The sequence below is a fragment of the Empidonax traillii genome, unplaced genomic scaffold (genome assembly GCF_003031625.1).
Source record: "Empidonax traillii isolate 1590-97213 ecotype Southwest subspecies unplaced genomic scaffold, ASM303162v1 scaffold863:size338993, whole genome shotgun sequence".
Taxonomy (NCBI): Eukaryota; Metazoa; Chordata; class Aves; order Passeriformes; family Tyrannidae; genus Empidonax; species Empidonax traillii.
The window spans coordinates 112740-130473 of record NW_020956056.1 but is presented as its reverse complement, the minus strand read 5'-3'; the positions used below and the strand labels follow the sequence as shown (position 1 = coordinate 130473).

Genomic DNA, 17734 nt, shown 5'->3' with positions numbered 1-17734 from the left:
CGAGGAGCATCAGTAGGTCTGTGTTTCCTGAACTGCTCCTCGAGCCAGCTCAGCTGTCCATCCTTCCTGTTTGCTTTTGGAGCACTCTGCTCTAATCCAAACCAAAGCAACCACTGGAGCAGAGTTAGTGCAGGGAGGAGAAGCGCCCCACCCCCACCAAGCTGGCTTTATTTAAGGGGAACGCTCATCACTGCCTTTGAAAACGTTTGTTCTCGAGGAATAAAATATCTAAGGATCTTCCCCGCTGCCTCCCACATCCTCCCAGCTTGGCCCAAAGCAAGAGCAGAGTCAGTCCCTGTGTTCACTCCTTCCTGGCCCTCTCCATGTGTGAACCTGCCAGATCATGAGCTGGTTGTGTGAATGGATGATTGCTGTCCACCAGGGATGGAATTAACATCACAGGCCTCGCTCTTCCCAAGGAATTCAGCCCTGGAGTCGAAGCAAAGAGGAAAGGGCAACGTTTCCTGCCGCACACAAACCACTCCCCCCTCCCCAAATGTTTGTGCTGGAGCCAGTGTTTGCTGAGCAGCGATGGGGTGAAGGGAAAAGCGGCCCCTTGCCAGGTCAATCAGTCCTGAAGGAGCGGTGTAATCCCAGGGATAACACCCTGGCTGGGAGGGAGAGCTGGGGATGACTCCACCTGGAAGCAGAGCTCATGCTGGTTTTCCTGCTAGGAGCTGGTGAGGGTGTTTAACTATATAATATAATAACACCAGCACCAAATAAAAGTATGGTAATTCTTTCCAGAACTTTCTCCCAGCTACCTGTCCTTCAATCTGCTGGAGCAGAGCTGTGCAGGTGACATGTGGGGAGAGGGCTGGGGATCAGAGAGCTGAGCCTGGGTGGGCTTCCAACCCCCCCAGTGCTGCTGCCCACACTTGGACATTGCTTTTCCAACAAATCCACGCAGAACCACCTCAGTGGGATGTCAGCATACTGTCCTCCAACATCACTGGCTGTCCACTGGCTCTGCATTTCGTGCTTTTGGCAGGGAAGGTTTAGGAAGTTTCAGAACAGAGTTAATGATCTATGAGAGCAATCAAAGCACCACCACCTCATTAGAGAGGTGGTATCAGAGTTACTGAGGACCCTTGAGGCTCTAAAATCCACTCAGATCTTTGTAGCCAAGTGTGACAATGATCTCAGGAGAGCCCCAGTCGGGAAGGCCCTGAGATTCTGATACTCCTGTTCATGACAGCTCCTGCTCCAAGGGCTTTCAGTCCAAACAAACAGGACTCCACCAGGCTGGGAGGGAACACCAGCTCAGCCTCCATGCTACTCATCAAAACCCTGCTCCACCCTTTAGAGGCTCAGCAATTCACCTGTGAGAAAGAACAGCTGAAGAAGGGGATTCAGACAGGAGCAGTTTCAGCTGAGTCCTGTCACCCTGCACACCTCCCTCTCAGCCCAGAGAATCTACAGTGCAGGGAGGACCCACCCATCTGTACGAAAAACACTGCAGTTTTAAGATGAAACCTCGGCCCATTTCTCCCTCCCTTTGAGAAGGCATTTCCAGATGCTCTGGCAAGAGCTGGGTGCTACAAGAAGCTCTGCCCCCTGATGTTTCAGGATCATTTACATCGCTTAACTCCGAATCCGGGCTTTGTTCCACCAAACCCACCGGTGTGTGCGGAACTGCAGCGAGCCTGTGAGTGCCAGAGGGAATCCCAAACCATTTCCCACTGATTGCTGGGAGGCAGCTGGCTCGTTATTCCCACTGCACCAGCCTCAGGACTCCAGACAACACAAACACCACGAGAACGGGGCATTTCCTGAAGATTAACACACCCTGGCACTTTCTCCCCAACCTGCCCTAAGCTTGATTTGGCTCCCTGCGGTTTTGTATCCTTTTAGGAAATCCCAGATTTAGGCATGGCTCATCAGAGCTCTCCCTGGAAGCCCCAGAGCACCTGAGCCGACTTAAACCAATCTCATGCTCCAGTGAGAGCCGCGAGCCCACGAGAGCCGCGTGTGGGGAGGGATTCATTCATCTGCTGCGCTTGGATTCACGTCCCCCGTGCTTGACCTGAGAGGAGCCCGGGGGGGTGGGATTAATGAAAATCACATGCTGGGCCCTTTTCCTGATGCAGGATTTGCTCAGGTTGATTCCTGAATGCTCACAGCTCAGGGCAGGCTCTGCCTGCCAGGAGACTCAAAACTCCCAGATCCCGGGACAAAATCAGCTCCAAGTGCCTGTGCTGTGATAAACATCCTCGTGGCACTCAGGTTTGTTCATCTAAAACCTGTATGAGAGTGCCACACACATAAAAATCAGAATTTCCCCCTTTTTGCTCTTAAATATTCTCCTGAGCCAGTGCTGTCCATCCAGAACAGAAAGCAGAGGGGGATTTTCTTTTGACAGACACTGCAATGCAGGTTATTTCAGAAACTAATCTGAGACACTGGCAGGGCACTCTCACAGCACACATCCCACACCAAAAGGGCTGTGACTCTGGGGTGAGTGGCTGCCCACTGTCCAGAGGAGAGAAATGCAAGACAAAACTTCTAGGAGTGTCAGGAGGTCTGTGCTTTCTAAACATTTTTGGTTTGTGGACCACCACAAGCTCCTCAGTTTTTTTTCCCCCCAGGTAACCATATTTTTACTTGAAAAAAAAAAATGCAATTGCAGCCCCATTTTGCAGAGCAGCAGCAAAATGCTTGGTACAGCCTTGCATTCCAGCAGCATCCCATGAAACAGTTTGGGAATGCTGCTTTAAAGGGTTCAGATTGCAGAGTTTCCATGCTGAGTTCATGGTATGTGCATGGAATAAAAGGCAACAAGGCCTCATCTCAGTTATCCCAACAGCCTGCAACCTCATATATATATATATATTTATTTATTTACAATTAGTCCAGAAAGAAAAGGGAGGGAAAGCAGGACAGACATTAAACACTAAGACTGAATGACCCAGAGAAACAGTAATAATGGAATATTCACTATGTTTTTACACTTAACAAGCAGAATGCCCATCAGCTGCTGTTCAGAAGGGAAAGAACAGGCTGGAGACTCACTCTTTGAGCACCAGGAGGACAGGAGAAGGCAGAGGGACTTCTCTTGAAGAATTAAACTCATTTTTGTCAGGAGAGTTAGAGGCCAGGGGAAAATTAACGAGTGGAAAGCAGCCAGGAAAAAAAATCTAGTCCAGTTTATTTACTAGAAATGGCATGAAATGAGCTGTTCTATTGACCCTCCACTGCTTCTTGATAAGATTGATTGTGAGGCCAAGACACAAGTCTTGGAAAAAGTCTATGAACATGAGCACCAAATAAAATGAGCAGCCAAAATTCCCGGCTACTCCATGATTTCCTTGACCTCTTTATTCATTCCCTGATTTCTGAATACATATATTTTAGACAACAATAGGACAAGCTTTAACCTTATTAAAGAAAAGGGCCTTGGATAAATGCAAAGGTGTTACCTGCTGGGGTCTGTGCAACACTGGGCTGCTCAGCTGTGTGGGAATGTGTCTCCCTTTCTTCTGGCAAATTCTTGGCTGCAAATAAAAAAGCAAAATAAACTCGTTGGTCATAAAATTTCTTAATGCATCTACAGGAAATGTTTGCATTTCCAGAGGCGGCACAGTGAGTTTCCTGAGCTGCTGCACACCTTGAAAGCCCGCGCAGAATCCCCACAGGACGCGGCATTTCCTGGATTTCGTTTTTATCTAGGATTATTACTTCCGATCAAACAGTATCTGTAATTTTCTCTTAAATTCACCCCGATTGGTAAAATCTGAGAGAGGGACAGCCAGTTATTTCAAGCTGACAAGCAGCTGCCCTTCTAACTTAAATCCTCTGCAGCAAAATAACACGGAGGAGATTTCGAATCATCGCTCGCTTAGCGGAGGATTCGCAGCGACAGGATCACAAAAAAGAGAGGGGAGCTGAAGGAAACCTACAGGCAGAACACTGAGACATGGGCATCTGCTCTATCCTGGTGTTGTTCCTGCAGGAGGCCACTTCCATCTGGCAGTGGTTGGGGTAGATGTGTCCGTCCGACCCGCACACGGGCTCGCCGTCGTAGCCGCAGTCGCGCGAGCACAGGCACTGCTCGAAGTACTCGTCCTCCCAGCAGCCCAAAACGTTGTTGCAAGGCCCAGAGTGAGCAAAGCCTGGGGGGGCAAACAGAACCAGCCAGGGCAGTGGTTTTGCACGGCAAAAAAAGGGGAAGGTGGAATGGAAATGTCTCGTTGATGTAAATTTTCATCTTGAATTCCCTAAGACTCGTAACGCAAAATTTACAAAAAGCCTTTCTGAAAGAATATGTACATTGCAACAGGTTCCAGGCTTGGGATAAAGGAACTGTTTTGTGTGCCACAGAGCACAGAAAGGAGCAGGGAGTTTCTGGGGAGTTGTTCCTTTCACTGATGCATGAAATTTTTCAGTCTTCCTAGAGTTAATTCTGGGATAAAATCACAAGATACTTCAGAGAAAGAAAACCAAATTGCATGGTGAAGAGTTTTTACTTTTTTGCTTACTGACACACCTCCTTGTGCAGGTTCTTCCAGAACCAGACATTACATCTTGCCTCTGAAGCAAATCACAGTCACTTTGGTGCATGGAGAGCACCACTGCTCTGTTTGGGTGCCACCAGTTTAACAGCCAAACCCCACAAACCTTTGCAAAGCTTCACAGAACATTTTTCTAAACATAATTTTGAGTTCTGCACGCCTCTGGGTTCCATTTTCCAGGAGATCTGCGTAGCTTTGGTCTAACTTACCAACCCACTGGCTGGCTGAGCTCTCCACCTCGTTGCAGGTCGGGCCATCGCAGAGCTCCCGAGCCAGGGGACTGTTCTCACTCACGTTGTAGAAACGAGTGGCTTCAAAAGCTGCAGGTCAGGAGGAAGGAGAAATCACAGCTGAGCCTTCTACTTGGAGCTCTAAGGCTGGCAGGAATCAGAGGAAAAAAGGCACCCACCTGGCTCGTAGTAATCGTACACTTTGATGGGAACAGGAGCTGTTTTCCCGACTATGTGCTCCCTGAAAGCCTGGAACTTGACACAGGTCATGCACTGGCTGGGGATCTGTGTGAAATGATGGAAAAGATTCACAACCTGCACTTTAACTGGAGAGAGAGAGAGAGAGCCAAATAAACACAGCGTGGTGTCTGATGCAGCAGGCTGAGCATGAAGGGCCCTCCAGTTCTAAGCACAGGGACTGAGATAATGAACAAAAGCCCATCAGGAAGAATTAAAACACGACCTTTAAAACACGTATTGGCCACACCACAATGGCAAACCTGGCACTCCAGCTGCATTCCCTGGTCACCCAGCCTGTCAGCAGGCTGCTGGTTGACCAGCTAACAATTTCCTGCTGCTGACCAAGCCAAGAGACATCTCATCTTCCCCTCTCAGGTCTGTGCTGTGATGTCTAAATTAAACTGCCTTTAGCAATGCCAGCTGTCCCTGAAGGTGAGATTATTTTGAGGCAAAAGCTAAGTGATATCTGCCCAGAAATGCTCTGTGGGCTGAAGTGAATCACCTGTCTCCATTATGCTTTGATTTCCAACTCACCTGCTTCAAAGGAGGCTCAAGCAAGTAGCCAGTTAAAGGTGACCCCCACCTGTGAGGGACCATCAACACCAACACACTCTTGCCACATGTACCTGTGCCTCATCCACATTTCAGTCTTTTTTTTTTTTTTAATAAGAAACAAAGTCATTACCTCATCAAAATAAAACAGGACTTTTCTTCCATCCACTTCATATCTTTTTAATCCAATTTGCTTGTTCATCAATAACTGGGGGGAAAAAGAAAAACAACCAACAGGTTTAGTTTCATCTCATTTTATAGAAATGAGGTAGAAACAAGGGAAGAAGAAGAAAGATTTCAGACTGCTGAGAAAACTGATCAGACGTTAAACCCCAGGGATTTCTTCTGCAGGCAAAGGATGTTCCCATAAGAGAAGGGAAATGGCAAGAGGACTGAAGTTGCTGTCACACAGCTCAGGAAGAGCCACCTGTGTCCTTCCCTGGGACCTGAGGAGGAATTCCTGGCGAGGTGCACAATGCTGAGGGCTCTTCCTGCTCCCTGGTGCATTTATCCCCTTCTGACTGAGCCTGACACATCATCCAGAACCCCAACCAGCAGCTCCCAGATTGTTTTCAGTACCAAGTCTCCAGCAGGACCTCAGAGACCCCAAAACACTCAATAAAGCCTCGTATTTACACTCCCTCAGACCACCAGGGAACGGGGCTGGGTATCAAAGGTCCCCTTCTCCCACCAGCTGAAAAATCCAAAACATTCTTCTGCCAGGAAAATTAATCCTCCCATTTGAAAAGAGCAGCCTCTTGAAAGAGCCCCAGGCACCCCTCCCTTCTGATGAATGGGGTCAGGCCAGGCCTCTGCTCCTCATCTTCTGTCCCTCCAAGGATTTGGGAGTTGCATTGTACCAGCCAGGCCTCCAGACTCACCTCTTCTGCTTTTTATTTATTGGGACCATCTGCATATCCAAGGAATAATATCAGAACATAATCTAAGAGGACTTCCCACATCTTTCTTTAAAAGTTAAGCTTCATTTAAAGTATTCCAGGAGTTACTCCTGTGACTTCTGCATTTGGAATGCTAACATCTCAATATTATGACTGCCCTGCTTGACCAGTCATTACTATTGCAATAAACTGTATTCAGAACGTTTCTATTGCAATAAACTGTATTCAGAATGTTTCTATTGCAATAAACTGTATTCAGAATGTTTCTGCCACGCAGAAAACACCTAATCCAGACACTGAGGAGGATGAGGGGCTGTGGAAAAGGACTCTTGTGTTTTAATCCCAGTTTGGGGAGCTGAGTAAGGGCCAGAGCAGATATTTTCATTCTCAGTCCCATTACTTTAACCTCTGTCAGACAATCCCCTTTGTCACACAGGGATAACATTCCCTTGTATTTTTGGGTTTTTTTAGTGTTCCTAAGTTATTTTGAGACCTTAGACTAAAAACTCCGTGGAAAGGGGAACAAAGCATTATTATTATTAAAAATAATAATAATTATTATTATTACTATTTCGAATTACATGAAGCAAAAGGCATTTCCACTGCAATCAGCCTTAACTGCGCTCCCACTTGTACAAACCCTGCTCCCCAGCTTCCTGTTATTCCTGTAACAAGCCGAGGAACATGTGTTTGAGTCCCCCCCCACGACGTGGAAGGGGCCAATTTAATTTGTCCCTCTAATTCGAGGGGCCTGCTGGTGGCTGTTACTCCTCAGCAGTGGCTGGCTGGCTGCAGACAGTGCTTTTATGAGGGCTCGGAGGGGCTGGCGCCACCGGGACCTGCTCAGCTCCGCTCCACTCCAGCCGCGTTTTTTTCCTGGTGAGGTTTGATCCCCACCAGCCCGGGGTGACCTCCCGACCCTGTCGACACCCGGCATTATTAGGAGGATTTGTGGCTGCCCTGGGCGCGCTCAGAGCCTTCATGAAGCGGGGGCTGCTGCTCCCACACCGCTCCCCTGGGAGGGCAAACACACGCAGGGAAACCGGGATTTACAGCCCAGGCCCTCCCAGTCACCACAGGGAAAGGCAGAACTGGGAATGATGGAGCTGCCTGTGCTGGAGGGGGGGTCAGAAATGCAGCACGGAACGAAGACAGTGGAGGAACTTTATTTGGCGCCCGTATTTGATGGCCATGAAGAAATCAGAGAGTAACAGGAGAACCCTCTGCCTGCTTCCACCCAGGGTCTGGGACAGAACACAGGAAAGGTTCCTGGTGCTTTTTCCCTGGGAGGGTGGGGAGGCCCCTGGCACAGAATCCCAGAGAATCTGTGGCTGCCCCATCCCTGGAAGTGTCCAAGGCCAGGTTGGACGGGGCTTGGAGCACCCTGGGCTGGTGGAAGGTGTCCCTGCCCATGGCAGGGGGTGGAACTGGATGAGTTTAAGGTCCCTTCCAACCCAAACCATTCTGGGATTCCACCCCAAACAAAAGTGTTTCGAAACATTATAAACCCAGTTCACTGGGCAATCAGAATCAGGCTTCCTAATGTTAATCAGGTATTTACAATGATCTTGCAGTGTTCCTGCAGCTGAGAACGCTGTGCAGCATTCCCTGGCCACAGGTCAGTGCAAAGCAGGGCACACAGCACAGCAGGGGCTGCACGTAGCAGCCTTTTGGGGGTAACTGCCCACAAAATAAGCACATTTGGTTTCCAAGTCGTTCCCTGGGACACTTGTGCCTGGCCCAGCCTTGTGAGCAAGCTCAGAGCAGAGCAGAGCAGAGCACAGCTGCCCTGGCAAAGGGAAAAGTGTTCAGGGACCAAAGGGGCAGAACCTGCACAAGAACACACCAACACGTGAGACTTGCCCAGTTCCTCAGCTTAGAAACCTTCAACTCAGTCCCCTGGTGACCCCCAGGGAGGGAGACACTCCCCCAGTGCAGCCTGGAGGATGGGAACTCCTATTTTGGTAACGAGTACAGGGATTTGTTCCTCAGCCTAACAATTTTCCTGTTCTTCTGCACTGAAAATCCCTTTACAGTCCTTTCTTTCAACTCCTTCCCTCTGCTGATAAGACATTCCAGGGGTTTAAGACCATAAAGACAGCCTGTTGTTCTCCTCCTGTGCCATTCTGAGCTCTCTGCCTCGAGCCAGGTTGTTACCCCTATTTTTTCTCTCATTATTTACATAAAGACAACATTTCTCTCATTATTTACATAACGACAGCAACACAAACGACCCCAGCACAGGGATTGTCAGCCACTCCAGAGGGATATATTTGCCTCATTTTCCCCAAGAAAATATAAATATATATATAAGTAATAAATATAATCTATAATATAATAATATAAATTAGCCAAATCACGTGCAATCCTAGAGCATACAAAGCCATGTGCATTTTTCCTTGAATTAAGATGTCAAATTAAGCTGCCTGTTCTTTGCCATGGTTCTACTTTAAAATTCTTTCCCCAAATCCCTCCCCCCTTCAGTAAATAATGAAGAAAAACTTATTAACACAAGAGCTCTTTTGGAAGCAAAATATTTTTTAGCTTTTTGCCCGTTCTCAAGGACGCAGAGATTTTACACCTCTTTGGTTAAAAACTCCTTGCAGCACAAAAACCCCAGCAGTGAATGAAATGTTCCACAAGATGCAACGAATGCAGAAGTTCCACAAATCTACAGCCAAGCTCAAGATTACAGTTCATCTGCCCTAAAGGGCTGGCTGGGCACAAGGCACATTCTGTCCACCTCGGCTTGGCTGCAGGAAACACGATGTTCTTGCAGGGAGGAGGGGGAAAAAATAAAAAAAAAAAAAAAAAAAAAAAAAAAAAAATAAATAATAATAATAATAATAATAAAAAAGGCCCAAAATTCCAAGACACGGAGCCTCCAAAGAAATGGGATCCAGATGTTGGAGATAACACAGCTCGCTAAGCAGCCATAAACAGCTCCTGTTAGAGAACATTTACACTTCAGCTTTTCCAAGGCCTCTCAGTTCATTACTGAGCATTGGCTCGGGGAGAACCTTCCCTGCATTTTAATTCCGGCTTTTCAGCTCTGCTCTGGCATTAAATGGCTTTTTACCCCCCTCCTCCTCAAAGGGAATCCCTCCCAGTCATGCCTTGCATTCCCATTCCAGCCTCTCACCTGCTCCAGGCTCTCGATGTCTGCCCGAAAACCTGAGAACAAGGGCACCTCCAAGACAGCCATGTTTGAGGATCCAGAGTGCAGCCATCTGCCCACGGGAACAAAAACAGGGAGAGAAAAAACCAGCTCAGCAGCCGAGATAATAAATGATGCGTGGACGACTCAGGAGGGAGAACAAACGAAATGAACTTCGGAAGAACAAAAAGTTATTAAAAGGATCTCCTTTTCTCTGAAGTGCTCATGGAAAGCCACAGACTATTTGGTTTTACAAAGTCCTCCTTCCTGCTTTTCTTCAAGAAAATGATGCCCAACTGACAGGGGACAGAGATGTAGGAGATGTGCAGGGAAATGGAAGCAGGAAAGCAGAAGAATGTCACCTGTGGGGCTGCTTGCTTGCTTTTTCAATCAATCACTGAGAAAATGCACTTGGTAAAAGGAAAACAACCTTTGGAATAGAAGAAACTTTGGGTTTTTTTTTTAAGCAGAGGGCTGTAGATGGACTGTGGTGGAAGAGCAATGTTACCTCCCAACACCAGCCAGGGTCATTCAACCCTGGAGTTTCATAAAGGCCATTTCCCTCCAGCATCTAATTGACACTGAGAAAAGTATCTTTGCGAACGAGTCAGCAAACTCACCCTGTAGTTACTGATGTTAAAGAACTCACTGCCTGTATTACCTTCTATAATATTAATGACAACTCCAAAAACCCACTGAAATTCAGAGTTGTTCCTGCTGAAGAGTTCACTAAAAAAAACCCCCACGTGGGAAGGGGTGGAGGGAAAGTCCGTTTGGGCCGTTGCAAAAGCCTCAATGAAAGGCAGAAGAGCTGACACCCTAACCCAGCTCGTGGTAACCCCAGATGATGGAGTCGAGAGCATCATTACCAGGAGAAGGGGAGGGAAAGGAAGATTTCATTTGCTTTTGTTTTCTTTCCAAGCAATCCAGCTCCTTGCACTGGGCTTTCCCTTCACATTTCTGTCTTTGCTCCAGCAATTCCCAGGGCAGGAGTTATTTCAGAAATATCAGCAGAGGGGTTGTGCTGATGCAGGGCAGCCTCCTCAGCATCACGTCAATAATATTTATAGAAGTATTGACACAATTAAGATACTAGTTAACCAGCTGAATTTACCTCACTCTCTGAGGCTGCTAAATGAAGCCTGTTACTGAAGACCTAGAAAATAATCCATAACTTTTTCTTTCTCTCTTGATACAAACATTCAAACGTTCCATTTGTCATCTTCGGGGTTTGGAGAGGGAATAAAGAAACTCAGCGATAAAAACCCAAGGTGCTGCCACCTTCGTAAATTTGTTCTTACTTCTTTGTTCTTGACGTGCACTTGGCACTCAAATGCTCAGAGCCAGCTCAAAGCGCTCAGAAATGATCATGGGATGGCTCTGTCCCACCACCCACAGCGGGGGTTGAGTGTCCTCTTACCCCGCTGGAGACACGGACAGCGCAGCAAGGAGGAATTTTGGGGGACGCTGAGCAGGAAATTAAACGTCCTGGTGAGGAGCAGGGGGGTGGCATTTCCTACCTGGTGCAGGTCTCCAGGATGACTTTGTACTCCCGGTGGTCCTGGTCTGACGCCGGGTCATCGTCGTCCCCCAGGGCCCTGTCCCTGTGCGAGGCCTCGGAGCGATTCTCGTCAGCAGAGCCCGAGTTCAGGGGGTTGGGGACCTGCAGGTGCTGCTCTGACTTTGGCTCCTTGAGGTTGACCAGCAGCTGGAAAGCTGGCTTGGCGATGGGGTCGGGGACGTTGTAAGTGACGTCGATCTGCAGCGGGAAGGGGGAGAAGCGAAACCAGTCGGGGTGGTTTATTATCAGACACCAACGTTTCACAGCATCCACAAATACTCCCTGAAGACCAGAATAAACACCAGATTTCTTCAGAGAGAGGGAATGGGAGGAAAAGAGGCAAGAGAGGATTTACCACGTGGTTATACAGAGGTAAAGCTGAACCAGACCTGATCCACCCTGGCACTGTCACATTTACACCCATGAATTAAAGCAAAACCCCATTATATCATTACTTTGAGAGAAATTCTGAGTGTAACTCCTTCCTCCTAGCAAACTGGGGTTACAAAAGCAGCAAACAGACTGAGTTCAGAGATCATCTGCTCACATCCTTTCTCCGGCCCCCACGGCAGCCTTACCTGCATCAGACAGCAGCCTTCACCTTTGGCACTCACAAACAGCCCTGTGGGAATGCTGGGGATCTGGGGAGAATCCACAGTTAAGACAGGTAAGACGTGGCACTCAGAATGGAAATTAATGTCAGTTCAGCTTTCCCCTGTCCAAATATCTTTCTGGTTATAAAGGAGACCGCAGAAGTGAAGCGACTGTGATTCTTTCCAGCCAACTGCACTTACAGTGGCAGAAAAAAGCAGCGGCACAAAATAAGCCTCAGGGGTGAAAATAAGGATGAAAAATGCCTTTAATTTTGAGTGCTGCCTCCTTCATCCTAGAACCCAGCCATAAAACCCCAGAAAGTCCCCAGATCTGAGTGTTCAACTTGTGCTTTTACCATTCCGGATCCAAGCCCTCGGTCAGAACTCAGCTCACGTGGATTGCTTAAAAAATTTGGCCACACAAACACAAAACCACCCACCACTGCAGTCTGGAGGACTTTTTTATTCATCTTGTTGAGCTCAAACGTCTCCTGGTAGTCTAGGTTGGTAGAAGCCAAGGAAATGGTCAGGTTGACTCCTCCAACATAAGAAAGGATGGCATATTCAGCCAGAGCCTGCAGGGCCACACAGGTGTCCTGGGGATCAGAAGAAGGAGGGATTAGAATAGTGAAGAACACAGGAGTAAAACTTCCAGACAGCTGTGCCCTACAGTCACCAGCTTCTGGTAGCAGAGTCTTCCTTAATTCAGATGTCAGGGTGTTGCTCACTTTTCCTGTCATGGGTGAGGACAAGGACAAGTCTGGGTTCCTTTCAAATTATCAATCTGGGAAAGCTTTTCCTCTTACCAGGACATAAACAATTTCTGTCTGGACTCTGGATGAAAACTCTGCATTCCTGAATCAATTGATAATAATCAAAGCTACCTATTTTTTTATTCCAGAGGCAGCCCACCTGAGTAGATGAGAATCCTCCCAGGGCATTCCTTTGCTGTGAAAGCCATTTTACCACAGGGAGTGCAGAGGCCACATCTCCCAGGAGTGTGTAGGTCAGGAGGGCATAGGATGTCATTTCTACCTCTGCAGAGACAACTGAAAGAGAGGGAGATTAAAAAAAAAATCCCAAACCAAACACCTAGCAGTGAAAATCTAGGCAGATCTACAGATAGTTCTATGAATATTCATTAAATGAAAAACAAAAAATGTAATTTTAATTTTGTAGAAGCAAACATAGGAAAATAGTCTGCACCCAAGATACATCACCTTCCAAAGATAACTTTGCTTCCAACACAAGCTCTTGCCTTCACATAATAATGACCTTCTTTCTACCTGACAGTATCCCAGAAGGAATTTATCTCCCACTCCAGTTCTACTTTGCTGCTGCCCCTACTGTATTCCTGTCCTGAGATTTTCATTCCATACCCAGCTCCATCCTTCCTGATCATTGGTGTCCCTACATCACATCTCCTGTGGCCCATCCTCTCTGGGCCACATCCTGCTCTAGCTCATTAGTTCTTTCAGCACAACAGTACCTGTTTTTGTGAACTCTCCTTTCCTCTGGCCCCTGCCCTGACTGACAGTTTCAGAATACCCTGTATTATAAAAATAATCCAATAAAATCCATGCAGCCATTGGGCTGGTGGTGCAGCCCTTTCTTTTATCTCTGCTTTTGCACTGCAAGTACCTGATTGAGAGAGTCCATCGTTAAATCCCATGAAAGTGTCTTCATCAGTGACCAGAGTTCCTGTGAGGCTCCAGTGTGTAAAGCCATCTGAAAAGAGAGGAGAGTGGGATGTGTGTGTTATCAGAGCAGGAGTTCAGCTCAAATAGTCAAATTCCCCCCTGGAATTGTCTCCATCCCTGCCCTGAACTTCACTGTCCCTGCTGTCAGATGAGCAGTCCCTGGGCAAGAGGCTCCCTTCGAATTGCAAAGACGACTCAACGTGACAAATGAGGTAATTCTTGGATTTTTGGATTAAAATACACCAACACACCCTGGGGGAATGTGAGGGGTTCCAGGGCAAACACTGGTGGGCAGGAAAGGCCCTGCAGAGCCTCTGCTACACTCGGCTCAGCATCAGCAGGACTGAGGTGCCAGCCCTCCCCAGTTACAGAGTGAAACTGTGCTGGGAGGAGACATCTGCCAGGCTCCATCCCCACCAGGATTCACAAGATGTGCTGAGTTGGAAAGGACCCATCCAGTCCAACTCCTGTCCTTGCACAGCTCCATTCCCGAGAGGATCATCCAAACCCTCCTGGAGCTCTGGCAGCCTCAGTGCTGTGCCCGCTGCCCTGAGGAGCCTGTTCAGTGCCAACCACCCTCTGGGGGAAGAACTTTGGTCTGTATTTGCCTGTTCTTGCAGGGGGACTGATGGTTTAGGAGCTCAGTACCTTGGGTGATGGCCATGCTGTTCATCCTGCGCAGCGTCACGGCCGCGGACGGGCTGTGCAGCAGGGTCAGGGCGTAGGCAGTCAGGGCAGTGGTGTAGGGGTCCTCTGCTGAGTACAAGTTGGACTCCAAGAAGTGCTTTGCTTTGTCAACAGCTGTTCTTTCTTCCTGTATTCAGGGGGAAAGAGCCCAGATGTGTTACCGGCCTCTACGTCTCAGAAGTTACAATCACTTTATTACTCACTATAGCACGTCCATGTAAAAAACCACCAAAAACAAAGCAAAAAAAAACCACTAAAAATCCAAGAGTGAACTAGGAAGGATGCATTTTGCTCTCTGCAGAAATTCCATGCCCCTGCCAGGCAGATGGACAGAGCAGAAGCGAGTTCTCCACTGTAGGTTTGATTGTGTTCCTGACACTCCGGAGCGTCTGGCAGACGCCAGAGGATAATAAAGGCCAAGGTTCCCAGGGGTCCCTGCAGCCAACAAACATGTTTTATTAACTCCCTCGATGACCTCACCATGCAGGAACGTGGCTCTGATAATTTATAGAAACAGTTTAATTGGACTTGATGTAATTTGCTTTCCTTTGATTTCCCTGTGGCACTAACCTTCCCCTTCCTCATTTCCTAGAAAAGATCATTAGTAACACTTGCAAATCTCCTCTAGGAAAACCATTAGACCCACAGAAAATGCACTTGCAGCAAGTAAAAACGCTGCAACCCCTGGAGAGCATCACATCCCTGCTCAGAGGGGGGCACTGAAGGGCAGCAGGAAGCTCCTCTGGGAGCATCAGAGGATTTTCTGCATTTTTAAGAAGGTTGAAAGCCTTCCACTCCAACAAGAATAGGGGACTAGGGGGCATCTGCTTGCAACAGCAGCATGGTCTCTTCTCTTCAGGCTCCTCGTCAGAAGTGCTGAGGTTCATCAGAGTTCCTGAAGGGATAAGTTCTGTTTGCACTGGGCTGTCCCAACATCTCCCCAAACTCCCAGGGTTGTGCCTCGATGGACAATCCTTTTGTCCCAGTGCAGATCACCAAGAGATGCTCTAAAATCCTCCTCCTTTCACCTTCCAGGCAGCTCTACCTTCACACAGCACCCCCACCACCCTTTCCCTTGGCTGCTGAAGAGCAAGGGAAGAGCTGGATCCGTGTTCCCAGTCCTAAACCGTGGAAATATTTAATCTCCAGCCTAGTCAAACTGCATGCAGGCAAAACTACAGAGGAACAGCAGCCCTGTTTTAATGGGAGCTTTAAGAAGGGATCTGAAGCACCAGTTGTACTGGAAATTGTGGGTTTGTTGGGTTTTTTTTCCTGATTCAGAAATCAGGCAATGGAATCGAATATTCTGATAGAGCTGTTCTCTTTTCTGTGGTGTTTCTGTTCTGTTCTCACTACAAAGAAGAAAAGGACTCTTCTGCAGAGCCCTCAATCCCCCCCCCAGTGCAGGAGAGCAGCTCTCCAAAGGCACTTTAATCCAACAGCAGTAGCTTTTTGGCCACTGCAGCCGAGGCAGAGCACAGCAGTTTGCTGAATCCCCCAGTTCAACTGCTGTTAGCACCAAGCCAGGTTTCCTGAGCCTTTCCAGGCAAGCAACCAGGATCTGCAGAGGCTGCAATCACACCTTGGAGCTCCAAGGCAGAGAACACTTCTGGCAGGAGTTTCTGGGAGAGGTGGAGGGATGGGGCTGCAGGGAAGTGTTTTGCTCTGGTTGAATAATCATGAGCTGAGGGTAGAAGGGTGGGAGATCACCTTGAACAACTTCAGACCAGATTCCTCAACTTTAGAATAATCTCAAGGCTTTGCAGCAGCCTCTGCTACTTGAATGCTGTCACTCAGCTGATCACAGAACCTCTGAGAGCAAACAGCAGTGAAGTTTAAAAAAAGAAAACAGGATTTTTTTCAAACACGCAGCACGTGAGAGCTGTTTTAACTGAGTTTTTGTTACCTCAGAGGTGACACCCGTCTCCAGAAGAGATGCCACCACATAAGCTGTGAGGGAGATCTTCCCGTGGATTCCCCCCTGGAAGGGCAAACAACACAAACCACCGGATGAAAACCAGAGAGAGGAGGACACTGGATAAAGAGCCTTGAAGCAGGACAGAGAACATGTCAGAACTAGAGAAGTTGAGCACACAGACCTGAATGTCTTTATTTAGTATCCTGCCCATGGCAGGAAAAGAACCATCTTCTTTCTGGTGCTGGATGATCCAGTCTTTGGCAGCTGTCAGTTCTTTGGGGTCAATGAAAATAAACCCACGGGACTGAGCAAAGGACTTGAGGACGAAAGCTGTGAGCCTGTAAATAGGAATGGAGTGTTTTTACTGAGAAAACAAAGTCAGGATAAAGTATCAGTAAGGGAAAACCAACGTTCTTAGGAAGTACAAATTAAAAAAAAAAAAAATTACGCTGGGAAATATTAAATATTGTTGTTAAAAAATTCATGTGTAAAAGGACCTGAACACTGCCCAAACTTCTGGGTAAGAACAGGGTTAGGGGTCAACTAAATTGAAAAGTAGAACTCAAAGATGTATTTGTTGTAGTTGTGGCACACCCCGAAATATAATTCTTTTTTTTTCTGCCACCTAAATTATTAAAGTTTTTAAGTCAAGAATCAACATTTTTAAATTAAGAATCAATCTATTTCTTATAAGAAATCCAGATCCATTGCTGAAGTCTGAGTTGGACTTTGTAGAGAGTAATAATTTAAGGAAGCACAGCAGAAGGGCTTTTGGAATTCTAAACCTCTGACAACAAGTGTGAGCACTGGCCAGCTCTGGGAGATTGAGTCATCCCATCTACAGGCCCCTGAGGAATGGGAGGGTAGCAAACACTGCCTAGCAGGGGAGTTTTCAAGTGTTAAGTAATTCCATGTCACCGTATTTTGACATGGAGGGACTGGGAGATGCCGGAGCTGAGATGAAAGCTGAGTGAGGCAGCGGCATCAGCGGCGCTTCCCCTCCAGTGAGTTTGGGAGGTAAACCAGTCAAAAACCAAAACACAGAGCAGATGGAGCAGCCAGATGACAGCACAGGCGAGTGAATGAAGACAAGGATCCACCAGAGCTGAGCCAGGGGCAGGCACACCGAGGTGATGCCACCAAGCTGCCAGGCCAGGGTGTCCCCAGGAGCACATCACGACACGAGCTGATCCCTCAGTCCTTCATTTCTGGCTCTCCTGTTGTGCAGCTCTGAAGGTCCTGCACTACTTCTCAGAGCATAAATCCACCCCAGTTCATCCATGAGGGGGATACAAAGCACGTGGGATAAGAATTCTTTGGGGGTGTTGAGTTGGTTTTTTTGGGGGGGAGTGTTTTTTTTCCCTGCTCTGGTAGAAGCCTCGGCCGTTTCCAAACACAGCACATTTGAGGGGTGAAGTTCCATCCCGTGCTGGAATTTGGGGCTTAAAGGCTCCATAATTGCTACTCCACTTCCAAACAGGAACCTTAAGAAGGGCTTCTGTGCCTGAACTTCATATCCAGTGTATCAGCTGGGGGGAATTACCTGGAAAAGGGGCCCGTCAGGGTTTGGGAGGGAGTGTCTGGCATCGGTCAGTGAGTGGTGTTTCACTTTATTATTGTCAATATTTTTATAATTTACCATTATTACTTTATTTTTTTACTTTATTTCTGGTTATTAATCTGTTC

At 47.6% G+C, this 17734-nt stretch overlaps 1 protein-coding gene across 1 annotated transcript in view; it reads right to left on the bottom strand.

The window, feature by feature from the left end:
- The window catches only part of CPAMD8 (C3 and PZP like alpha-2-macroglobulin domain containing 8), a 43511-nt gene that overhangs the window by 2175 nt on the left and 23602 nt on the right, over positions 1-17734 (bottom strand). The window contains exons 28-41 of the mRNA XM_027902343.1: positions 16230-16386; positions 16037-16111; positions 14092-14257; positions 13385-13471; positions 12656-12792; positions 12184-12339; positions 11729-11791; positions 11110-11348; positions 9575-9662; positions 5667-5741; positions 4921-5026; positions 4721-4831; positions 3900-4112; positions 3420-3494 (exon numbers count right to left, since the gene is read on the bottom strand). Of these exons, the coding sequence (XP_027758144.1) occupies positions 3420-3494; positions 3900-4112; positions 4721-4831; positions 4921-5026; positions 5667-5741; positions 9575-9662; positions 11110-11348; positions 11729-11791; positions 12184-12339; positions 12656-12792; positions 13385-13471; positions 14092-14257; positions 16037-16111; positions 16230-16386 (1748 nt within the window). The remainder of the gene's footprint in view (positions 1-3419; positions 3495-3899; positions 4113-4720; positions 4832-4920; positions 5027-5666; positions 5742-9574; positions 9663-11109; positions 11349-11728; positions 11792-12183; positions 12340-12655; positions 12793-13384; positions 13472-14091; positions 14258-16036; positions 16112-16229; positions 16387-17734) is intronic.